The sequence below is a fragment of the Cydia splendana genome, chromosome 2 (genome assembly GCF_910591565.1).
Source record: "Cydia splendana chromosome 2, ilCydSple1.2, whole genome shotgun sequence".
Taxonomy (NCBI): Eukaryota; Metazoa; Arthropoda; class Insecta; order Lepidoptera; family Tortricidae; genus Cydia; species Cydia splendana.
Window position 1 is genome coordinate 15,886,924 of NC_085961.1, and position 26,482 is coordinate 15,913,405.

The following is a 26,482-nucleotide window of genomic DNA, read 5'->3' on the forward strand; positions in this document are numbered from 1 at the left end:
TATAGTAGTGTAATGATTTCTGAAAATAAGTGTATTATAAAACTAAAGGAATATATGATAGTTACAGTCTTCTTCTTCCTCGCGTTATCCCGGCATTTCGCCACGGCTCATGAGAGCCTGGGGTCCGCTTGACAACTAATCCCATGATTTGACGTAGGCACTAGTTTTAGTTTTTTAGTTTTTACGAATGTTTTTAATGAATGACAGTTACAGTACAGGTTTTTTATTTGTTATACGGATCTCTAAAGAGAATTATAACTTATGTACGGAGAACCGAAATACAGCCAAACGAATACAAATATTCTATTATAAAGCTGTTTTAATTACAAAAGCTGTAAAAGACACTCTATTTATTACACAGCACAGCTACTAAGATTATAATGCTCTCCAACTATCCTGTAGGCTGTTTAAAAATTGTCGCCATTTTACAAGAAATAAAAAAACGTATTTGTAAATATAATTAAAGAAATACTTGCTAATATTTAGCCGACTAACGCCGTGTTATGATTACCAGCTAAAATAAATTGTTTAGCCTTAGAATTAATATTTATAAATATTTTTGATACTCTAACCTTAAAAACAAACAGTAACTTTGCCGATTTTTGATATTTTCCTTATGGTTTCTCTTTGTTATTTTGCAGGCGCGTAAATATTTTGCCAGAAAAGATACACAGTTTCACAATAAATAATAATCCGCACTTACCAATAATGTAAAATTCCATTCAAGTCCTGTATAATTTTTACTTTTACCATCCACTATAACACTTTATTGTCGCCATTACTATATTACGAATGAACAAGATTAAGACATTTTAGTTTCTTAAATGATTATTATTCTCTTGTAATTCTTTCTTATAACTCATTTAAAACTTATATTCTTATATCGTACTTATAAGAGATTATCTGTAGTGTTAAGGTTTCCTGTTACGCCGAAATATAGCTGTAATGCAGCTATTATGCAGCTTATGTATTGCTTATACAGCTACTCTACAGCTCTAATAACGCCAAAGGCTGTATGTATAATTTGGGCCCTTTTTTTACTTATAAGGGCTGTATAAGCGCTTATACAGCCTTTGTACAGCCTAACTGTACAGCTTATAGTATACAAATAAACTTTAATACAGCTTATATACAGCTTGCAATGCTACTTGGGAAGCCACCGAGGAAGGATTTTGCCAAATTAACTCTAAGTTTAGAAGACCCCCCTTCTAAAATTTCAATCAATTGATCAATTGATTTAATAATACAACAAAATTAAACGACAGTAAATTAATTGCCCCTCATTGCACAGTGCCATCTTTTGGGGAGCTGAGTAAACATTAAGTAACCAAGAAAACTAAAAATGGGTTTACATAGTAGGTAGTGGTAAAATAAACACACACCAACACGCGTATAATGCATAAAATTATTTATTTTCTCCGTCATGAATTATACCTAATCGTAATTATATCGCATCCATATCAAATCCATATTCATACGTATCGCCTCCTTAAGCACTTAATAATGGCCACGAAGGTGGGTACTTTGAAAAAAAAAACATTGACCTCTGTCATTTGCAGTGCCGGATTAACCCTTTTAAGCAAAATAAGCACTTGCTTAGGGCACCATGTCTAGGGGGCACCAAAAATTATCGAATAATTTTCGCGCTCGCTTCGCTCGCGTTTTCAATACCTAACATTCTAAGATGTTTATAATAAAGGTGACATTCGGGTGGCGCCTGCAGCAGCATTACTCTGTTGCAACGTTACTGCTGCAGCACTGTCATTTAACGTGATAAAATGATGTGACTGATATCCATAATAAAAGTAAAAATGTACAACTGTCTATCAAATTGCGTTTTTTATATCGCAAAATGTTCGCGCTCGCTTTGCTCGCGCTTTCAATAACATTATATGATGTTTATGATAAAGGTGACATTTGGTTGGCGCCTGCAGCAGCAATAGGTACTCTGTTGCAACGTTACTGCTGCGGCACTATCAATTTTCGTGATAAAATGATGTAACTGATTTCCACACTAAAAGTAAAAATGTACATCTTTCTATCAAATTGCGTTTTTTTATATCGAAAAATTGTCGCGCTCGCTTCGCTCGCGTTTTCAATAACTTTCTAGGATATGATAAAGGTGACATTCGGGTGGCGATTGCAGCAGCATTAGGTACTCTGTTGCAACGTTACTGCTGCGGCACTTTCAATTTTCGTGATAAAATAATGTGACTGATTTCCATACTAAAAGTATAAATGTACAACTGTCTATCAAAATGCGTTTTATATGTCGAAAAATGTTCGCGCTCGCTTCGCTCGCGTTTTCAATAACTTTCTAACATATGATAAAGGTGACATTCAATTTTCGTGGTATAATGATATGACTGATTTCCATACTAAAAGTAAAAATGTACAACTGTCTATCGAATTGCGTTTTTTTATATCGAAAAATTGTCGCGCTTGCTTCGCTCGCGTTTTCAATAACTTTCTAAAAGACACAAAAATTCAATGTAATCTTGATGACCCTAGGGAGAGGGGGCACCATGGTCTAGAAATACTTAGGGCATCAAAATATCTTAATCCGGCCGACTGGTCATTTGCGGAGTCAAACGATTTGGGACTCGCATTTTATACGCATTACCATGCCTTCCCGAAAAAAATCGAATCATTCGCGAAAGTTTCGCAACGCATTGAGGTTACAAGGGGCACGTGGTCTTCCTCAGGACTCTGAAGAAGCCCACGGTAAGTGGCGCTCTAGCCAGGCAGGCCGCTTCGCTTTCGCTCGCGCGCGTATACCTTACTGTATCGTCCGATATTCACCTACTACTCTGTCGTTTAAATCCTTAGAGAATATAACCAACGGAGACGCCATGTCTATAATTTTCGGTACAAAATAGTCTGGCGTTTTTTGCGAGGGAGGGGCACATCAAATGTGTACCTACGTAACGTAAACATAGCCATGTTAGAGAAACGTCGGTTGGCCATTGGCCGCCTATTTTCGACAGAGGGGAACGCCTGTTAATGACCACTCCGTTTGGTTATATTCTCTAAGTTTAAATCACGTGTAAAATTTGAATAAGGGCGAATAAAACTATTGATTTTGGAGTGTAGTTTTATTTAGTGGTACCTAATTGTAAAATATTTTATCTGGACTACAGTCCTCTAGCATATCCATGTGTCAACTTTACTTCAAGTTCCGCCTCCAGGGGAGAGGGAGAGAAATTAGGATTAGAAATTAGCCGCTTACTGACACAGACCGAATTACACGCGGGCGGAGCCGCGGGCACAGCTAGTTATTAATACATATAATTTTAATATAATTTTTAAATCTAATGTAATGTATGACGTGCTAAATGTAATGTATATTACATGGTCAATAAATAATCTTATCTTATCTTATTTTGCCACTAGTTAGCGAATCTTATAGAGTCTGAATAAGTTCAGCAGTAGCGAAACCTGAAACCCCTGCATTACGATTCATGGGTCAGATGTATCTGCGCCTTGTGCCTTAAGTTACTGAATCTGAATTTGTACCGGAAACAAGCATTTCTGACCAACCTAAGTCCTATTCTTATTCCACGTCGATTTTTTAAGAGGGGTAGGACCTATACTCTACGTAGCTTCTATCTCATTTTGGCGAGATTTGGTGTTCCAAACACAACTCCTAATTTATACATTTGCAGATATTTCGACTCGTGTCCAGTCGTTGACGTGCCTGGGCGAACATTTCCTGTGGAGACCTTATATCTGGAGGACATCAAGAAGAAATACAATCTGGAACTTTCCAGCACATTCGAAAACTGCAAAAAAGAAGATGGAAAGCCACATGTTAACTGTCAAGAGGTTTGTAGGTACCTGTTTTTGAAATAGATCCTTGTACAGTCGCTATCAGATATATTGGAGCGGCCAAGGTGCTCAATAATATCTGAACAAGCACTTTAAACGTCATGACAATAGAGGCGTGTGCAGATGTTTGTAAGCGCATTGGCCGCTTCGATATATCTGATGACGAATGTACAGCTGCTCGCTACAGGCGCTCGATCATTAAAGGCAGTGCAGTCGGTTTTGAGGATCTTGGACAGGAGCGAAGATCCTCAAAAACGGATCGAAACATGTCGAGCGTTTATTCGATTAAATAATACGTGATTAACTCGTTTAAAATAATGTTATTAATAAGTCTATATATAAAAATTTTAAAATGTAGACGCGAATTTTCACCTTAACATTTTTACTACCCAGGTTGTGGATGTCGTAAAAGCTGTGGACCGAATGGAACCGGAAGGCGCCATTTTAGTCTTTCTACCTGGTTGGGCCGCGATCAAACAGACGAAGCTCATGCTCGACCGGTGCTGCGATGGTAGCACGCATCTGGTGTTGCCGGTTCATTCTAGGTTCGTGCACAATTACTTCTATGGCATTAAGGGACGAAATTAATAGTACATTATTGTCGAGGCTCGGAAGTAGCTACTTGCAGGCTGAGGATTCGTTTTAAACGGACGACCTTGGGAGTCCGTTTAATTGAATCCGAAGCCAGCAAGTAGCCTTCCAGCCGAGTCATATATAGTGCTTTTCTCAAAAATGGTGGAAGAAATATAAATATCATAGAAATATTTTACAAAAGCAACGTTGTTACGTATATATTTTCACAGAAGAAAGCCCTTGCCGCCTTTTTATTTTTTTAATAAAAAAATAGAAGTGTATTTTTCTGCCGAAAATACGCCAACCTATTTGAGACAACTAAATAGTCGCGGCACTAATCATCTGTTTGGCTGTTCAAAGGGCCTGTGCCTTCAATTGATATGGCCATTTCAACTTTTAAAAAGTTTGGAATACGACAAATAATGGAATTTGTATGCGACATTGCAGTCCCAAAATCGAGACTGCAATGTTTTTAACTTTTTAATTTTTGACTGACCATAAACTAAGCGCTTCGCGACCTATTTTTTAGACGGCAAAGTCGAATTTGCCGTCCATTTTTGAGAAAAATTGTTTTAGACTAAGTTTTACAATCTTAGTTTAAGATTGCATTGCGTAGACATAAATCTGTCTAAATAAATGAAGGAAAAATATGTTCAAGTTATTAAAGTTCACACTCTTTGAAATTACTGTTGCCCAGAAAATTTTATTTAGACATCTCTAGACAATAGTCGAGGTTCTTTTCCGTAATGGCATAGGTATATTATATTAGGTGTTCAAAAAAGTATGAATCAAAAATGAGTAGGTGCTGGCTAGACATTTTTGCTGTAGCTTTGATTGTGGATATTATGTCATTTCTAATTATTATGTGCCTTTAAGTACATATTACCTTAGATACACAGCTACATCAATAAAATTTACGGCTCATTGGCAAATTTTTCCTTTACATAAAGTAAAAAAAAATTGTTTTATTTCCAGGTTATCTACGACGGACCAAGCCCGCATGTTCTCCAAACCTCTGCCGGGCGTCCGCAAGATAGTGCTGGCCACCAATATTGCTGAAACCTCCATCACCATCCCCGACGTCGTTTACGTTGTCGACTCGGGCGCACACAAGGAGAATACGGTCAAACAGGGCACCGGTAGGCATTTGTTTAAGGATAGACATTGTTACTTAGCAAGATAGTACTCGTTGCTTAACATCGCTGAGACCTATATCACCATTCCCGACGTCATGTACAACCTACGAACCACGAGACACACAAGGAGAATACGCTCCAACAGGGCGCTATTAGACTTCTACTGCTTAGGGTGGTATTGCACCTGTCCAATTTCTTTGTCGAATGTGTATTGCGTCTCACATTTTGCTTTAATGAGAGAGTGAGACGCACTGACATTGAACAAAGAAATTGAACAGGTCCAATACCACCCTTAAGGGTATTTTGATTTAATTAATAACCTACCACTTTACCTTTGACTATTGAAGGAGTTGAAGTTGAAGTTGGCGCTACGCGGTCTCGTGTCGTACATTCTGCAGTTTGTCACGTGCTAACGATTGATAATGATAATATTCCACAAAATGTATAGCGCCGTACATCGTCAATCTTCAGTAGATTAACGCTGTACGGCGCTATGAGTTCTAACTCAGCTGTCATTAATGTGGCTAGAATGTTTTGTGTACACGGTACCCGCGGTTTAGTATTTCCTTCTGTAAGGTGCTCAAACTGTGACTAACCTTGTAGGTATATATAGTTGGTCAAGCAGATCTTGTCAGTAGAAATAGGCGGCAAATATGAAAAACGTAGGCGCGAAGGGATATCGTCCCATAGAAAATTTTAATTTCGCGCCTTTTTCTACTGCCAAGATTTGCTTGACCGACTATATTCAATTTCAATTTCAATTTCAATTTCTTTATTATTCAATTTAGGCATTAACATAATGCACCTATGAAGGTCAAAAAAGTACAATTGTACAGAATTAAATCTAAATTAAACAATCACAACAAACATCAAATACATAATTACAAACACATTGCATAATTGGTATACATAGCATCAAATAAAATAAAATCAGTTTCAATTATTTAACCGTTTTTTGGTTTATGTCAATTTTTTTTTTCCATATATCCCGATCAGTGATATAGTCATTAACTCTATAATACGCTCTAGCAATAAGTGCTCGTTTAACCACGGTTTTAAATTTTGCATCCGTTAGCTTACAAATTTCTAAAGGAATTTTGTTGTAGAACTTTGTACAATTCCCCAAGAAGGACTTTTTTGTTTTTACTAGCCTGTAGGATGAGACTTTAAGCTTACCCGAATTTCTGGTAACCTTTGGTTTATCAGTATTTGTTGGAAAATTGTACAAATTCCTCCTGACATACATTATTATCTCGAAAATATATAGTGACGGTAGCGTTAAAATGTCAATTTTCTTGAATATTTCTCTCAATGAGTCCCGCGTTCTTAAGTTATATATTGCCCTTATTGCTCGTTTTTGCAGTATAAATATAGTTTCTATATCGGCAGCAGAACCCCACAGTACAAGACCGTATGACATCAAACTATTAAAGTAGGCGAAGTAAACCAATCGTGCCGTCTCTACATTAGTTAACTGTCTCATTTTTCTGACTGCAAAAGCAGCTGAGCTCAACCTACTAGCTAGTGTAGTTACATGGGATCCCCATTGCAGTTTTGAATCTAGGGTTATTCCTAAAAACACCGTTGTTTCTACAAAGTCAACAGACTGACCATTAAGTTTGATATTAGAGACTAAATTTCGATTAGAACCATTAACTAAAGAGAATTTCATACATTTGGTTTTTTTTGGATTCAACATTAAATTATTTGCAGCAAACCAATCACATACTTTAGAAAGAGTGTCATTTATCTCAGCAAGCTCAGTGTTTTTTCTGTTCACCTTGAAAAGCAAAGAAGTGTCATCGGCGAACATGACAATGCCGGATTCTCGGCTTACCATATAAGGCAGGTCATTCACATAAACCAGAAACAGAAAAGGACCTAAAATCGATCCCTGTGGCACACCCAACTCTACTACTTCATCTGACGACAAGGCACCATTTACAGCAACCTTTTGGCTTCTCTCTGTTAGATAAGAGTGTATTAGATTTAATGCTTGTCCTTGAATGCCATAGAAACAAAGCTTGGCAATTAACGTCTTATGGTCTACACAATCGAAGGCTTTGGAAAGGTCGCAGAAGACGCCAATCGCATCCTGCGACTCTTCCCAAGCTTGCAAAATAAATTTAATTAAACTTATACCCGCATCAGCAGTGGATCTATATTTGGTATGTTCGCACTTCGCAGGCACGGCGAGCCTGGACACGGTGTGGGTGTCGGGCGCGGGCGCGAGGCAGCGCGCCGGGCGGGCGGGCCGCGTGCAAGCCGGTCAGTAACCAACGCTGCTAATAATACGAGTACACTACCCACTTTCCTCAGGGGTCGGCAAACTTCGATTGGGACTCCCAATAATGGCCGACCCCTGCCAGCGATTCCTAATGAAATGTCAGTGTAGGTATAGAGTTGAGGTGAATGATTACACACACCACCTACGCTCCTACAGCTTCATAGAGACCTAATGCAAAAACGGAAATGTTTGAATTAATGTGTGAACAAGACTGGAGTATTTAACCCCTGGAGTCACACGGACGTGCTATCGTGTGAATCGCGTCGGAAAAAAACAATACAACCAATGTTCGTTATTAAATCTGATATTTTTGGCTACCTGCCTACTTACTGTACTATATTTCTGAATCAATGTTATTTTTTAGGATATTGTTTCAAACTCTACACGAAAGAAAAGGAAAATGATTTTACGCCGTTTTCTTCTCCCGAAATACTAAGGTAAGCTTACTTTCATCCTATGTATGTATAGTCAACCATTATTTGAACAGAAATCTCATTTGGAATTCACCAATCTCTTTTCGATGAAGGAAAACATCGTGAGAAAACCGGGCTATCGTTCGCTTTTTTTTAGCATTAGAAAGAAGGTAAGCGATCTTGACATGTCTTTAAATTGAAAAACGCTTTTTAACAACCAGTGCCTTATTAGCAGAAGAATATAAATGATTGTGCTAGATTCATAATTGGTACACATTTACCGTGACATATTTTTAAAACGTGCTTTTCAATTAAAAGGCACATCAAGATTATTTACCTTTTTTTCTAATGCTTAAAAAACGAACTATAATTCCCGATAAGGCCTAGTTGCTCTCTGGGTAAGAAGATTAAATGGCAGTTGCTTCAAGCTCTCCAAGTAAGCGTGGCAAATTGATGGAACACATCTTAATTGATTTATACCATACAATAAATATTATTCTCTGCTGGCCAAATATAAATAAATTTCTACACCAAGCAACCAAAATCGAACTGTTTACAAAAAAAAATATATCAACCAATTAAAAAACTGAACATAAGTACATATAACGCTGATATTCATTCCCATTACAGGGTACCTTTAGAGCAAACGGTGTTGGATTGCAAGTCTTATGCTCCAGACGATAAGGTAGAAGATTTCTTGTCGCAGCTGCCCGAGCCGCCCTCATCTAAAGCTATACAATTTGCAGTAAATGACCTCATTGACTTAGGTAAACCATTGAATGTTTTTATATCTCCCACTGGCTCAGTAATTCAATGTTGCATAAGTATTAATATCTATGGATTGCCATCAGAAGCTAATGTCATGTACTTAGAGAATTTAATTAATACTAATTTGAAACTGTAATATAACAGTTAAAAAACTGAACACTAAATCACTTGACTCAATCTCTGCATGACTAAATAACTTTTCCTGGTGAAAAAGATATAAATAAGACATTTTTATAGGGCTGTATCTCCTAAACCGAGCGTCGTAGCGCAAAAATAATCAAATTTTTGTTCCCCTCTATCACCCCCAAGCACTGAATAACCTATCACATTAGGACATGAAACAATCATCATCATCATATTTTCATTATTATTTAATTGCAAGTGTGTGAGAAAAGCATTATATAAATCTCGGCGAGAAACGGGGTTGCCGGCCACGTATCCCTATCCGGCTTGCTACGCTCGGCCATCTATATTTGACCCGCAACCCTTCGTTTCCCGGCCTCTATAGTAATGTACAATTAAACTCTAGGTGCATTGTCTAAATGTGAGCAGCTAACTCGTCTTGGGAGCCTCCTGTCCTCGTTCACAGTGCACCCGCGCCTGGCGCGCGGCCTGCTGGTGGCCTCGGTGCTAGGGACCAGCGCGGCCGCCGCCAACGTGCTCGCGCACTGCGCCGACAACGTCGAGGTGTTCGCTGACGCGGCCGACAGGAAGGAAGGTACAACTCTGTTTTTAGATTTTTTTATCTCTTAATGTTGTCTGAGCTTCACCACGGAATAGCTAATAGAACTACAGAAATTTATCTGTCTGTGTAGTGTAATCTGTCTTACCCTTACAGAATAAATTTAAATGTTAGTAAGTATAGTCTGACAAAAAAGAGTAGAAATTAAAAAGTGGCAATACTGTAGTGTCGTCTCTTTCAAGTCAATCTATATAAGAAAACGGGACGACACTACAGTATTGCCACTTTTCAATTTCTACTCTATTTTGTCAGACTACTTATAGTTTTTTTTACACTGCCAATGTGCGTATTCAGAAGTAGATAAGTGGGTAGGTAGGCGTAGTAGGGTGCCACGGACAACAAACAATTGATTTATAATAACACTACTTAGTATTCTTATACAGATATTTGTATTTCAGAGATCCGTGAGATAAAACGCGAGTTTAGTGCAACGTCGGACCACGTGGCCCTGCACTGGATCCAAGCGGAGTTCGAGCGCGCGCGCGCGAGGGGCGAAAAAGCAGTCGAAGCATGGTGTGAGCGCTATGGACTGAGGAGGGATCGCCTCGCCTACGTTACTTGTAAGTTGCTACATTTTTATTCTTACCTAAATGTTACCTACGAGAACAAGAAGATCCAGTCGCCATCAAATATGTCGGAGAGGCCAAGATGCTCAAAATATCTAAACCGATATATCGGTCCTCTGTATGGTCCTTAAAGAGATGATGGCATCTCTTGAAGGACGTTTTTGAGTGGCGACCAAAGAGTATGCCAACCACGTATCGGAAACCATAACGTAGGAACGCCCACAATAAAGTGATTAAACGAATGAGTGATATATCTAGTTATGGTGATTATTTGGGGAGGTCCTTATCATTAGTGGACCTCTCGGCTGGTAGGCGGAAATTAACTTGAAATGCGTCTTTGAATAAAAATGTTCACCTTTTAAAGCATTTTTTGCAATAGAAATGCATTGCGTCGCGTTCGCACTTATTCATTTCTGCAAGCGTACAATAAAGAGGTTGAAAACAGTTCGGTATCTTATAAATCACCTGACTATTCCCATATGACACCATTATTATTATTTCCAGCTATCACCAACCTGTACTTAGAGCAGCTCTTGAAAAGCCCTGTAGTGCAGCCGCTGCTCAACGTCGAGGAGCTGTCCCGGTTCTCGGGGATCGACGAGCTGACGCCCGCCGCGCTGCTGTGCGGACCCGACGCGCTGCTGCTCGCCAGCGCCCGCCTGCGGACCAAGGGGAAGCTGAAACCTGAAGTCGGACTGCTCACCAGGTACTTTATAATAATAGACAAGTAGCACTATAGTGCAGCTGAGGCGTGGGCGTGGAGTCACGGTTGTTGGGCATCGAGGAGTTAACGCACGCCGTGTTGCTGTGTGGGCCCAACTCCCTGCTGCTCGCCAGCTTTCTCTTTCGCAGGCTATGTAATGTACGATTCCCATCGAACGGGCAGAGTCTGCGCGCATTTCACATGTGTACGGCCGCAAGCAGGTCGACTACTCGCGGACGCGGACTGCTGGGGTCAGATTCAATCGCTTCTGCCATACAATGTATAGATACATTGAAAATCCGCTCCAGCAAGGCCTGACTCCAGTCGGTCGGTGGGCTATATAAAATAATTGCAACCTTTGTTTCTGCTCTCCAGCAAAGGCGACCGCGCCCACATCGGTAGCGAAAGCGTCAACCACGACGCGAAGAGGGAACGCGGCGCGCTCATCGCATACTTCGGCGGCTTCCACTCGCTCGAGCGGCGCGCACTCGTCGTGCACAAGACTTCCCGCGTCAGCCCGCAGGCGGTGCTCGCGCTGTGCCAGGGAGACGTATCTGTAGTACGTATACATACGGGTCGCATACTCCGGCGGCTTCCACTCGCTCGAGCGGCACGCACTCGTCGTGCACAAGACTTCCCGCGTCAGCCCGCAGGCGGTGCTCGCGCTGTGCCAGGGAGACGTATCTATAGTACGTATACATACGGGTCGCATACTCCGGCGGCTTCCACTCGCTCGAGCGGCGCGCACTCGTCGTGCACAAGACTTCCCGCGTCAGCCCGCAGGCGGTGCTCGCGCTGTGCCAGGGAGACGTATCTGTAGTACGTATACATACGGGTCGCATACTCCGGCGGCTTCCACTCGCTCGAGCGGCACGCACTCGTCGTGCACAAGACTTCCCGCGTCAGCCCGCAGGCGGTGCTCGCGCTGTGCCAGGGAGACGTATCTATAGTACGTATACATACGGGTCGCATACTCCGGCGGCTTCCACTCGCTCGAGCGGCGCGCACTCGTCGTGCACAAGACTTCCCGCGTCAGCCCGCAGGCGGTGCTCGCGCTGTGCCAGGGAGACGTATCTGTAGTACGTATACATACGGGTCGCATACTCCGGCGGCTTCCACTCGCTCGAGCGGCACGCACTCGTCGTGCACAAGACTTCCCGCGTCAGCCCGCAGGCGGTGCTCGCGCTGTGCCAGGGAGACGTATCTATAGTACGTATACATACGGGTCGCATACTCCGGCGGCTTCCACTCGCTCGAGCGGCGCGCACTCGTCGTGCACAAGACTTCCCGCGTCAGCCCGCAGGCGGTGCTCGCGCTGTGCCAGGGAGACGTATCTGTAGTACGTATACATACGGGTCGCATACTCCGGCGGCTTCCACTCGCTCGAGCGGCGCGCACTCGTCGTGCACAAGACTTCCCGCGTCAGCCCGCAGGCGGTGCTCGCGCTGTGCCAGGGAGACGTATCTGTAGTACGTATACATACGGGTCGCATACTCCGGCGGCTTCCACTCGCTCGAGCGGCTGTAGAGTGGGTAGTACACGCAGCAAACCAAGTAATTCGTTTATAGCCTTCCCATTTTTTTTGCAGGGTGTCACATACGATGACACGACAGTACTGAGACTCAGCCGACACAAACTAGATGTACATGTCCCAACTAGGTAAGTTTTAAAACATAAGATTCAATTCAATATACCTAATGTGTAATGCTACATATATTATTAAGGGCCAGTTGCACCAAACCAAAAGCCAAAAGCACCAAAGTTGCGCAGGATCTGGACAGGTGGCATGCTCTCGTTTCGAAGGCCAAGATTCTCTTTGGATCGCTGAACCAAAATAGTTAGTTAGTTGCACCAAACACTGTTACCAGACTCAGACTGATTAATGTCACGCAGTAGCTACTGAACTATGAAACTTCAAGTACAACAAAATTTTGCGAAGTTTTTAACGGTGATAGACGGTTTGGTGCAACATGGGTGCAACTGACCCTTAGTATTTCACTGCTTACATACTTCCCTGCTTACCAATTACTAATTTTCCCAGTCTTGAGCAGAATATACATTGTTGCGAAATTTTAAAAGTAAAGGTTTTGTATAACATAAATATTAAATATGTAACAATTGTAACATTGCAGCCAAGTTGAGCAAATATTGAAAGCGAGGGAGATGCTATCCAGAACTATCGAGTATTACATCGAACGCGACTCAAACGCCATCTCTTACGAGGAGAACACAATCGTATCCAGGTTCAAAGTGAGACTAGTCAAGGCTATCGGCAGGATACTAGTGGAAGCACATAAGCAATTTGAAGATGGGAAGGAATCACGGAAGAATTTAGATAAATAAATATATTTGTTATATATTGGAATTTTTCACTCTACCACCCCAGCTGTTCTAACACTTCTGTGTTAGACCCATTGATATAGAATAAGAACTGGATACCCAATCAGCCGCAAAAAATGGCCCCGCAAAAGTAACGTTAAAACAGATCACGCGTTACTTTTTCGTTTAGTCTTGTATGGACCGCTCAAATGTGAAGTTGTCAACAATGTCGTAAAATGGTCGTAAAAATATGCAAAAACAACAATGATAAAACGAGGAAAAAGCATGGAATGTATTTCTTTCGGTTAGTTCTTTGGATAGCATTACATAATTTATGTAATCTGGTGGTAATTTCATGATTTTGAATAAATTATTTTGTTAGTACCAAAGAAGGGATGTGAAGGAACAAAAATCTAATGAGTCGATGTGAGGCCAATACTTTTTTATTTTTATATGGAATTCGTAAGATATAATATTATGTTTAAATTCAAGATTTCCAAGAAAACCTATGCGACGTGCAGAGTGGACTGCTATTATAGCAAGAGATAGGGGTGATGCAGTTTTAAACAAGGCAAAACGGCACTTGTGTGTTCGGCGCATTTCCCTGTTTCCGACATATACACGACCAATAAGGGCTTACATCGACTAACTGTAAATGTTAAACCTGTCTGAACACAGTGACAACCACAGGATTTTTTTGATAAAGACCATAACCAATCAGTACCAGTAGCGACCTGAATGTCCCCGTGCACTATATTGCAAAGAACGAAAGTGCGAAGAGTATTATGTAGATCTAAAATACACAGTTATTTAATAAGTTGAATTTATTTCAAGGAAAATATAATAAATTTATAAATTTATTTTATGATAACTTACACGGGTTGTTACCATGAATTAATTTTATTTGAACTCCCGATCAAATTAAATTTGTTTCATTTATTACTTCGGTTTTTCTGTACAGTAATACCTATTAAAATGTACCAAAGGGACTCCATTCGTTCATTATTCTCGTTTGACGTTGTTTGACGTAAATACAAAGGTGAAGTTACGTTTAGTGCCATCGGACTTAAAGTTTTAACAGTGTTGGTAATAATGTTTACAAATTTGACACTTAATGCTTACGACAGTAAGTTCTTTTCCGTACAAAACATTTATCTTGACTCAAAATTTACGTAAGCGTTTTTATCATCAATGCAAATTTGCAGCTAATGTCATTCTGATCCACATTTTGTTGACATTTTTGTTCTGCTCTGTGTGTCTATTTCTAATATTAAGTCAGTGGTTAGACCGTTTTCGAGTAGCAGCACGGGATCTGGTAGCTGCCGTCACTGATCCAAAAAGAAAATCCACCCTGTAAATGTTAAGCAACTTTGTCAGTAGAAGGCGCGAAATTCAAATTTTCTATGGGGCGATAACCCTTCGCGTCTACATTTTTTTAAATCTGCCGCTTTTTTCTACTGACGGAAATGGCGTGACATTCCACCAGTCCAATGTGTAATTGCGTCTTACATTTTGCTTAGTGAGAGAGTGAGACGCAATGCACATTGGACCAAGAAATTGGATAACTGAATACCAACCTAACTTCTAATGGCTCCTCTACACGATGGGCCAGCGCCGGCCACTCCAAGGGACGCATTTATGCGTTAGAGGGAGCAAGTGATATTGCTATCTAATTCTACCGCATGGCTGCGTCCCTTGGAGTGGCCGGCGCTGGCCCATCGTGTAGAGGAGCCATAACGTGTATGCTTGAGCCTGGCTATCAAGGCCTGTTCACTTCCTAAGAAAGTTATGTCCCCAAATAATTGCGCATGTGTGCGCCTTAATCTTCTATGTGTGCGTTGGCCTCCGGGAAAAAGTTGCGAGTAATAAAAATAAAAACATTTTTCTACAGCAACATTGCTCCCAACTCTGATTTAAATTATCACGAATTTTATACAATATTAATCATAAAACGGGACTTAAAACGCTTAAAACTTAATTACATGCGATTAAGTTTTATAATGAATATTTGCTTCCTGTCTTTATCAATGTTCATAAAATATATGGAGGGTAGGTACGTCTACCCATTTATTAACTCTTTAAATAATACATACAACGTGTACCGCTACGTACCACTTAAGACTGTAAGTCTGTACCTACATGGATTACAGCAATGCACATAGAAAATGTGCTAAATGCGGAGCAACGGCTGTTGAAGCAGCCAGAGTGAAATTTACAACTTTAGTGGGTTCAGAAGGAACCGAGTCATAACGCATCTGGAAAGCGTATTAATTAACCGTGAAGAAATGTATGAATACAAGTTGGAAATCTGTGTAAAATGCCGTATGTAAAGTGTAGTGTATCTGTGTGTAAAGTGTAATAGGTAGGCATGCCTAATGTTATTTGTATAAAAGGTACTGAAAACTTTGTGAATGCGCTTTATTAATGTCTATTTTTTTATTAAGTTGCCAGTTGCCAGTTTTCAGTGTATATTTTTATATGTAAAACATTTTTTAATAAATAATATATATAATGTTATAAACATAAACATGCCTTTTATTTAAATCAATTGATAATACCACAAACAAGGGGTAATATTTGCATCTTGCATATATTTCGTGATATGAAGATAACAAATATGTTTATCAACAGAATTACTACCTACCAATACCCGCCAGGCTAAACCGGTTGTCAACTTTAGTTCCATTGGTACACAAAGACGGCGCCACTAGTATAAACGTATAAACGGTTGGGGACATTTTTTGTATGGAGTTACCGTTCTTCTCCTAGTGAGTATTATATTCTTTGCTGGCTATAATCGACCTTGAAACATGCTACGATAACGGTGCTAACAGACGGGCGTACCGGACCGTTACCATGGTCGCAAGCTCCTAAGCCTAGGGGTATTGGTCTTTTCATACATTTTATGTGAAAATTGCGTTCATGAGCCGTGTTAAACCACACTCGAGGGCGTCCAGTTCGAACATTGTGCTCGTAAAAGCAGTGGCCTATTTTATAAAGTTAAAATTTACAAGCGGAAGTCTCTTTCTAACCCTATGTGTTAGAACGAGACTTCCGCTTGTAAATTGTAACTTGTAGCTTTATAAAATAGGCCACTGGTCTCCGTGCATGCGTCGTGTGCACAGTAAAATATTTGATTTTAGAGTCTGTGCGGAAAGAGAAGAGTCGTGGAATGAATATATTGGGCCCTATACATTCCACGCATATTCCACGACTCTTCTCTTTCCGCACAGACTATAATAGAAATTCTCGGGAAAATCTTAAAATGACAATTATTCATGACTCTAGTTATATATAAACTGGATCTGGCATGAAAGGTGGGGGGAAGTGACCGAACAGGATAGTCTTATGTATCTTTCAGTAGGAGTGATAGCGAAAGAGCTATTATTGTTTGTCCTTGTCACAGTCACTTTTTTTTATTCCCCACCGTAAAATTAGTATTATAAGATGGTCAAGCAAATCTTGTCAGTAGAAAAAGGCTCGAAATTCAAATTTTCTATGGGACGATAACCCTTCGCGCCTACATTTTTTAAAATATGCCGCCTTTTTCCACTGACAATTACACTCTCGCCTCGTGGCTCGGCTCGAGGCTCGTCTCATTGTTCGTAAGCTCGTCGAGCTAATATATTTTAAACACTAACGGCACGGCATAAGGTTTATAATCGAATGACAAGCCGAACGCGAGTGTGAACGCAAGCGCGCGTCCCGCGCGATCCCCTTTGGCTCGTGCCCAAAAAACCGCTCCTCCACGCGAGCCAGGCGAGCGCGAGCCGAGCCACGAGACGAGCCGCGAGACGAGCCGCGAGCCCACCACTTACACTCGCGTCTCGTGGCGCGGCTCACGGCTCATCTCGTGGCTCGCGCGAGAGTCTAAACCGGCTATATAGAATCCTACCTTCTATGATTTTAATTGAATTTCTCGGGAAAATCCTAAATTGACAATTGTTATATAGCAACATCGCCTTCCGTATGTCAAACGTCGTTGTCAAAAAATATTAAATTATTCCGCGAGTCGATATTTCAGTGGCGAGTCGTTAAATAGGGGATTCCAATCTTTTGAAACCGGTTTTAGTTGGTAGGTATGTTTGTCCATTCCATTTTAATGTAAACACCGTAGATAACGCGGACGCGGCATCGGCAACCGGTCATTTTCCTCTTACCCGATGTACTAGTCATCGTCAGTCAGTCGCCGCAAGGCTAGCGCTACGCCGCGGCAAATACTTTATGTGCAAATTGTGTACGGTACATAAAAAACTAAAAGGAATCACTGTTTATTAGTTTACGTAGTATATTTTATGTTGATAGTCATTATGTTTATATATGTGCTTGAATTATGCGCGTGTTTTGTGTTGTGTTTCGGTCAGAATCATGGAGTTAAAGGACACAATGAACCGGAATATCCCACGAACTTGCACAACGGCCTCAGCGAAGCGACGGGGAATTTCTCAGTGGAGCTGTTATATCATGCAGCAAAAAGGCAAGGAAAACAGAATCTCATATTGTCGCCGATCACAGCGTGGACGGTGCTGGCAGTGACGTCGGAAGGCGCACTTGGCAGTACACGGACTCAACTGGTCTCTGCCTTACGAATCAAAAGAAACCGAACGGTTACCAGACATGACTTCCAAGAAATCGCCCGATGGCTAGTCGTAAACACAACTACGGTGCATCTTGCGAAATTCAATGGAATATTTGTAGACAAGTCTAAATCTCTGGAAGATGACTTCCGTCAATCTTCGAAAGCATTTTATGATACGCAAACCGTCGATTTGGACTTCAGAAACAGTGCAGCAACCGCTGCTACCATCAATGGAGCCGTGTCATCAGCAACCAAAGGCAGAATTCCCAAATTAGTTGATGAAAGTAATTTGAGTGATGCACAGATGATCATCACTAGTGCAGTATATTTTAAAGGGCAGTGGACTGCACCTTTTAATGTTTCCTCTACAACTAAACAAAATTTCTATAATAGTAATGGGACAAAAATAGGTGAAGTAAACATGATGTACAATAGATACACATACCCATTTGCTAATATTAAGGAGATTCAAGCAAGAGTAATTGAGTTACCTTATGGTGTTGAAAATCGTCTGTCCATGCTATTAATGCTGCCAAATCCTGGCATTACTCTAGAAGATATGTTTTTGAACTTCAAAAAAGTACCTCTAGATACTGTGTTTCAAGAGATGAAACTTTCTCAAGAAGAGTATAGTGACGATGAAATAGATTGTTTCATTCCTCGCTTCAAAATTGATTCTAGCCTTGAACTGAATGAAATTTTGAAAGAGGGAATGGGAATATATGACCTGTTTGACCCAGTGAAAGCCAATTTGGGCCGCTTGGCTCGGGTACCCATGTATGTGAGTAGGGTTGTCCATAAAGCTGAAATTGAGGTTACAGAGGAAGGTACCACAGCGTCTGGGGCTACAGCTGCAGAGTTTGCAAACCGAATTGGAGTTATAAGATTTGAAGCCAACCGGCCTTTTAGTTACCTTATTGTGGAGAAAGTCACAAACACTATTGTTTTTGGAGGAGTCTACCAACAGCCGATTTTGTACTGATCTGTATAGCTATAATTGAAAACTACAATAACTATAATTATAGAGTCTATGACTTTTGTGTACTCAAATCCAGAGATCTGATTCTCAATCATTTTGTAAAATAACAGTTGCAGAGATAAGTGACCCCCCTGCATAGAAATTTGTTTGCAGGAGGGGTCACTTATCTCTACTAGAAATGGATTCACTACAATTAGGTAGAATCCCTGAGGATAGAGGCAATTTAAATTATTCATTTCATAACATTGTTTGACAACTACCTTGTTTGGTTTGCCATTCATTACCAATTTAGCTTAAATAACTTTTCTCCTATATTTTTCTATTGTTATTTTATTTTCACTTGCACTTTAATGATCTAGACCTCGGTTACTCCGAGATCTAGACATCCTAATAGCTTGGGCATCTCTCTATCCTTTGGTTTATTTCTTACCTTAATACAAGTGAATAGGTATCATTTTCCATTCTTGATCTTTCTTTGAATTTTCTGTATACATATGTCAAATACAAGAGTAGCCATGACATCTAATAGCCCAAGCCTTAAATCATATATATTAAATCATATTATATCAACTAAACAGAAGAACATATAGTTCTTAAAATATATAACGAAGAGAGATAAAATTAAAGATAACTTGGCAAGGTCATGTTCAATGTAATCAAGGCACTTAAAATGCTCATGAACCGAGAACTGGTTGCAAAACTGTCATTTTAAATAATAGTTTCCACTTAAAAAACAGGTAAATTGTACAAATAAAATATTTATGTGTAGGCAGTTAGTCATGGTTCTGTGTTCTATTATACTGTTGGTGTTTCTGGTTATTCTGCACCACAGGTGTGAAAATGTTATGCCATTGATGTTAATAAAATTATGTACATACAATCAGAGCAGCTAAGAACTTCCCGAACAACACTGTCTCAATTAATAAGTGCAAAATGGCAAATGGATATGTTGTATGTTAGAAAAATGTTCCAGGCTGAAATTTTGAGTTTTTTTTTATCTATGTACAATTCGTTAAATTAGGATCAATAACCTGTCAATTAAAATAAATAATTTTCGGAATATGTAACTACCTATATGATTTTAGACTTTATATTCGATACTTACCTAGTTCCGTCATAGTTCAGAGTGCTTAGCCAACATGCTAATCGTTAACGCTCCGTAGCGTAGCGTAATGTCTCTGTTTCACTTTTCCATATTAGTGCGACAGTAACAGTTGCGTTTCGTTCGCTTCGGAGCATAAACGATTGGCACGTTGGCTACGCACCCAGGGCTCTTGTCGATCATTCTTATAGGTACAAGTTCTCATAATATACCGAAATTAGTACATTTACCACTTTGAGCCCTTTAGTCGTTAAGCAGCTGTCCCAACACTCGTAACAACGCTATACCGTATTCTCGTGCAATAAAGTTGAGAGTACACAATTTAAACATCTTAGGGTTTATATACTAGTTTTTCGACCTACTTACTTTTTAACAAAGTTTTAATGTGTGTTGGGGCACAGTGGTCTACCATTGATTTCTGATTGACAAACTTGGACTTGAGCTTATGCCAATGATGGCTCTTTTACATCAATTCGAACCACCAGAACTGGAGTGCCAAATGTCATATTTATTTTTATAGAAATTTGACGTTTTTGCTAACATCTTCACACTATGTCATTGCAAAGTCTGTGCACTGTTAGCTTGGTCTATATTAAGTTAAAAGACTGTATGAAACTCTGCTGGGCAGTTAACGTGGTAATAAGGAATAAATAACAACAAGATTTTCCCTGATTTAGTCATTGTTGTGGTTTTAGTTGCTTCTGAAACGAATTGCAATGCATTTGTGGAATATTGTGCGTTCATCAACTTTGACAAACTCTGTAAGCGCGACATTCATATGTCTAAAATTGTATTGTTTGTGTTAGAATATAGTGCTACCTACCCTAAGTTTTATTACAGACACGTAGGTATGTGTTTATCAGAGGGAGTGGAAATCGAAATTTCGTTATCTGCCTTTTCTTGCATATTCGGACGAAAGAGAGGCATATAACGAAATTTCGATTTTCGTATTTCCCGGTAAGCCCTCAGCACTGGCGGACATTGAGCGGTGCTACCTCAGCAGGCGTTGACTCCACTGGGCCACCGATATACCCTTAAATACAACTCTACCTAATTAAAAATCACCCTGGGACCGCCACTGCTGGTGCTGACCAGTGCTCTTAAAAATACTAGTAGGGAACATAAATGTCCATTACTCACTTTGTAATTTAATGGTTTCTGTATTAAGAAACCAAAGTAAACTAATGGTTCTATATAGACGGCACCTTATGCGTTAAATACTTACCTACTTGTAACAATGTATATGTGATGTATAAATTTAATTTCTTGTTGTGAGTAGCATGGCTCAAAACCGGTCGGTCCTGACGTTTTTTGGGAGTAGGTATGAATATTGTGATAATTAAAATACCACCAATGCTTAATAGAAAATAGAAATAAACAGAAACATAAACACATTAACTTTTCGGTATAGAAAAGTCAATTGAACACTATGTATGGCACAAATTAATTATAATATGATGTGAATGTATGTAATTAAATATTTGATGTGTGTAAGGATATGTAGGTATAAGAACATTGGCGTATAGTGTTTTATACAAATTGTAACTATTAAGGCGAGATTCCACCAGTGTGCGGCACAAGCATATTCAGTACCTACAAAAATGCTTGTGCCGCACACGAATGCCGCCTTTAGACGTAACTTTTCTGATAAAGTAAGAATTGTATAAAGAAGACGAAGATCTGTTCTAAAATCTAATTAAATTAAATGTTATATACACAGAAAGCTACAAACGAAGTCTTATTGAATTTCGTAATCCATGTAAGGTCATTGCAGCCAAATCTATATGCGGGAAATACCGTGCCTACACGAGCATTTTTAACGATAGTACCTACCTGCACTATTATTAACTTCGTCGACAAAGCAGCGATTGCTTTTAGTTTCAGCAGTCTAAAGCAGATGTGCTCTACTCTGCTCCACGGTTGAAAAAAAAAAAAATACGCTCGTTTACGTTTCCAGCAGATTGATTTGGCTGCATTGACTTCAACCTTACCTATAATATACTTGTAATTTAATATAAGTATCTCGTCTATTCGGAAAAGCATTCTTGGGTAGCAGAGATACTTTTGGCGCGTTGTTTCATACTATGTTTTTGATACTGACTGTACCTATATTGGTTCTGTTTACTTGTAACTATATTTCTCGTGGGTAGGTAGGTACCTACCTAATAGGTACCAGTTACCTATCAGAAGAAGCTAAGCGGGCAAGGAGTTTAAAATTATTGAAAACAACTTTACAGTAGGTACATATGGTGCTACTTTACCGCACTAGTGCGATAATTAGCACACCACATAACTACCTACGTTGAAAATTTAAAGGGCCATATGTACTGTAAAGCTTTACACAATACATGTGCGAATAGGTAATTCGCAACTCGTGCCGATTTAAAACACTCCCTTCGGTCGTGTTTTAATTTTTCGCCAATTTTTGCGAATTTTCTATTTATCGCACTTGTCCCGTAATGTATGTACTACTATTACGTAATGCTAATAAAACAAAATCAATATTTTCACATTAATTTATTACAGTAGGAGATTTTTATTCATTATATTTTTGGTTATTTTTTGGCAGTAGGCAGGTATTGACATAATTTCACATATTCAATTAATACACAAGCTAAACATCATGAGACATCTAAATTACGTATAATCAGCATAGTTTATTTTATTTACAAAGCATTGCAACTAGGAGGCAAGAATTCTTCAGACTATTTTCAGCTCTCATTGAAGCATAATACTACCTACGTTTATTAACTAGAGGTATTACATAGAGGTATTACATGAGCGTTGCCGACCGTTTACTTACAGTTCGGTATTTGGTGCCTAATTTGAGTAGGTATTCGTCGTGTTGACAACTTAGGGGGAAGCGGGGCAGCTTGGTACACCTTTTTTTGAAATTGATTTTAGGCCGCAAAATGAACTCAAAATACATTCTTTTTGTACTTAGTAGATGACAAATTTACTAAGGTACACAAAGTATATCTTTTTTTGTTAAATTTATGGCCAGTAAAAGAGATATATGGATTTTAACAAAAAATGGGATTTGTTCAATTGTGCCCCACTTGCAGGGCACTTTGATATATTACATGGGACACTTTGATACATCAGTTTGGGGTACTTTGGCACGTGAATCAAAGTGCCCCGTAAGTGTTTCAAACTGCCCCGCAGAGCACACGTTACAGATCAACTCAGTTAGCTGACCACTAGTAAACTTTTTAAACATTATAAAACGTCTATTAAGTGCGGTGCTATTAGAACATACTACAGTTATTAAGCAGGTGCACTAAAACAACAAAAAAAAAAAGCCTTTAATGAAGTGTCAGGTTTTGACAAAAAGCTACTTGAGTTGTTTTAACTTTTCTTTGTCAATTTTCTTTCTCTTTGTACGTTCGCACTATTTACTAAATTTTTTTTTTCTTAACATAAAAACTGGCAGGGGCACTTAGATACACTAGAGGGGCACTTTGATATGTTCAAAGCTGCCCCAAACTTTATTGTACCAATATACCCCAATGGTCAAATATTTTTTTTTTTTTAATATACTATTAAGTATCACTTTAAAATAATAAGCTAACTTTATTACTGAATAAACGTACTTAGCGCTCATTATAATGTTCATCCGATAAGGTCTAAAATTTCGCACCACAACTCGATAAAAAAAACATAATTTATTTACTATGCAACCGCGGAAACACGTTTTCACGCACCAAGCCACAACGGCTGGCAGGAGAGATGTGCCGAAGCTGGTACCTCACTCACACATACAAAGCCACGTTTTAGCATTGTAGAAGGTCAACATAAGTTTTTAGTTAAGGAATTAGTGTGGGTGTTCAAAACTGCCCCTTGTGCCTATCTATCCCGCTTCCCCCTAACCCTTTTCCTGGCACAGTATAGGTACGATTTCTCGACCACGTACGCGCCAATAGAATTTCAACCTAAGTAATCCGATTTAAGGTACAAATTAGATTGGAGTTTCGGAAAATGTGACTATTGTCTTCAAATGAATCAAAGCTGGATTTACTGATGGTATATTAGGATATTTTGGGAATAAATAAGTAGGTACCTTGTAGATTAGTGCGGCCTGGAAAAGGGTTAAGTAACAGCAGAAGTATCAACTTGCACTATATTTCCCTAGCCGTCAACACAACACATCCTCGAAAATAGGTAGGGAAGTTAATATTGAATTAATATTTAAGCCATCTAAAACGTAGGTATTAATATCAGGAAAATGTAAAAACTACAAGTTAGCAATCTTCATTCACAGTATGTACTTTGCCCCATTATTTAATGGTTATTTACATAGGTCATAGGTACCCCAAAATTCTCAGTTACTTACCTACATTTTACTGTAAATTTCTGTGCAATAGACGTACTGTTACTATTAGGTATTTACACAATTAATTTATCATTAATGTAATACAGGAAACAATGTATAATAGGTATTTACGTTGGTTAGTAATAAATGTCTACTTAAATTACAATAACATTATGTTAATATTTACACATTTACAAAATTAGATCCTTTTAAAAAAAAGTTAGTCGGTAGGTAGATACAAACATATTCAAAATTTAACCCGATTTTTAAAATGGCTAAAGAGGTACTAAAATAGGATAGACAGAGCCTAGCTAGAATAATGACAACTCTTTTTTCCTTGTTTAGGTACTTATTTTTACTTATCACTTTCCCAGTTGGTAGATATTGACCGAACCTATTGGAAAATTGATACCTACGTTGGTTTTTCGCGGTAGGCCCTCAGCTCAACCGATGATTTCTACGAAATGCGGTATCAAGTGTAGACATTTTCATGCCACTGTTCGGAAATGTGGCAATAGATGGTCTAAACCAAGCTGGAAAGTAGGCAATAGCTGTAGCACCTGAACCGCCACTACTACAATGTTTCATTGTTATCATCATCTGTCATTGGTGACGGTTCGCTACAGCAATGAGTATCATTTAAAACATGATAAAAAAACCGGGCAAGTGCGAGTCGGACTCGCGCATGAAGGGTTCCGTACCATAATGAAAAAAAAAAACGGAAAAAAATGCAAAAAAAAAGGTCACCCATCCAAGTACTGACCACGTCCGACGTTGCTTAACTTTGGTCAAAAATCACGTTTGTTGTATGGGAGCCCCATTTAAGTCTTTTCCTAAACTTTGCAGAATATTGAAGTATGTAAAATTAAACTACGATAAATTCGGTTTTAAACAGCATTCAAAGTTAAGTGTTACTGATATTTTCTTCATACTTTTTTCGCAGTTCCCCTTAAGGTGCTCACTTTGGGACCCCCTCCCCTATTCTAGTGAAGAAAATGATATTCTTACGCTGACGCCTACCGAAATTCAAGAGACAGCACAGGCAGTGGCTAATAGTAATTTGCTACCAGAGAAATCGCGGGCTAGTACTTATAGTTATGCAAATATTTTCTTATTTCCTCGCAGTAGTCGTGAAAAGCACTATGTAATGCCTCGGCCGGAAACGCTAAAGATGGACTCGTATTATTTGAGGGCCTCCACAACGTGTCGGCCCTCAAACGCACTCGTCCATCTTTTTATTTCCTCGCAGTAGTCGTGAAAAGCACTATGTAATGCCTCGGCCGGAAACGCTAAAGATGGACTCGTATTATTTGAGGGCCTCCACAACGTGTCGGCCCTCAAACGCACTCGTCCATCTTTTAGCGGTTTACCGTCCTCTCCTACAATGTACTATTGTTTTTGGTACCAAAAGGTAATAAAAATGCGTTTCGTTGCCTAGTACCATAACTCAATCTCACTCATATCTCAATCTATGAGACGTATATAAAATGAGTAAAATAGGTAGGTATAGGTATCAACTCGTTTCCGACCATGCCATCGCTATTTAAAAACAAGGAAAACTGAGTATTTTTTTTATCAAGAACCGCGAGCAATAACTGATTACTAGGTACATTGGATGCTACTCAGATGCGTAGGTAATTAAACGTGTTAAAAAAAACATGTCCATGATGCTACAGTTTAGAAAACAATGTTTTAACCCAGACTACTTTTGTATGATCGCGTTCATTTTAAACCTATCTAAGTACTTATTCGTTTTTTACAAGTACCTATATCTATTATATGAAACAATGAGACGAAACTGCTGGCTGTGGTCTACTTAAACTGATAAAGCCGGCCTGACCAGTAATAAATTGTCAAGAGGGCGCTATCATTCTCATTCATATGGTGACAGTTCAGATAGTATGAAAAAATTAGTTCTAATGAAATTCCGGAATATGGCGCGTGATCATTTAATTTACTGGTCAGGCTTTACATGAAATTCATATTATCTGCCCCTACCTACTCATAACCGTAACACTCAGAATACGATGTGGTTTACAAAGTGAGGCTGTGCAAGGTCTTTAGATATCAATAGGTTGCTTGTATGTACGAGTAAACCAGTCTTGCAGCCCGATGTTCACCGTTGATTGGCTTTTTATATGCTGTTCTTACGAGTTTCACGACATAGACATAATG

At 39.4% G+C, this 26,482-nt stretch overlaps 2 protein-coding genes across 2 annotated transcripts in view; both read left to right on the plus strand.

Moving 5' to 3' along the window:
• The window catches only part of LOC134805474 (ATP-dependent RNA helicase DHX30-like), a 33,700-nt gene extending 20,328 nt beyond the window's left edge, over positions 1–13,372 (plus strand). Inside the window, exons 11-22 of the mRNA XM_063778773.1 lie at positions 3,666–3,825; positions 4,222–4,373; positions 5,377–5,540; positions 7,725–7,805; positions 8,189–8,261; positions 8,868–9,004; positions 9,535–9,723; positions 10,146–10,307; positions 10,818–11,019; positions 11,392–11,575; positions 12,605–12,675; positions 13,149–13,372. Coding sequence (XP_063634843.1) covers positions 3,666–3,825; positions 4,222–4,373; positions 5,377–5,540; positions 7,725–7,805; positions 8,189–8,261; positions 8,868–9,004; positions 9,535–9,723; positions 10,146–10,307; positions 10,818–11,019; positions 11,392–11,575; positions 12,605–12,675; positions 13,149–13,359 — 1,786 coding nt within the window. The 3' untranslated portion in view covers positions 13,360–13,372. The remainder of the gene's footprint in view (positions 1–3,665; positions 3,826–4,221; positions 4,374–5,376; positions 5,541–7,724; positions 7,806–8,188; positions 8,262–8,867; positions 9,005–9,534; positions 9,724–10,145; positions 10,308–10,817; positions 11,020–11,391; positions 11,576–12,604; positions 12,676–13,148) is intronic.
• A 4,153-nt stretch (positions 13,373–17,525) lies between these two features.
• LOC134805185 (serine protease inhibitor 77Ba-like) lies at positions 17,526–21,611 on the plus strand. The gene has a single exon (XM_063778497.1). It carries the CDS (start codon positions 17,631–17,633, stop codon positions 18,894–18,896), a length of 1,266 nt encoding a protein of 421 aa, XP_063634567.1. The 5' UTR covers positions 17,526–17,630; the 3' UTR covers positions 18,897–21,611.
• The last annotated feature ends 4,871 nt before the right edge of the window (positions 21,612–26,482 follow it).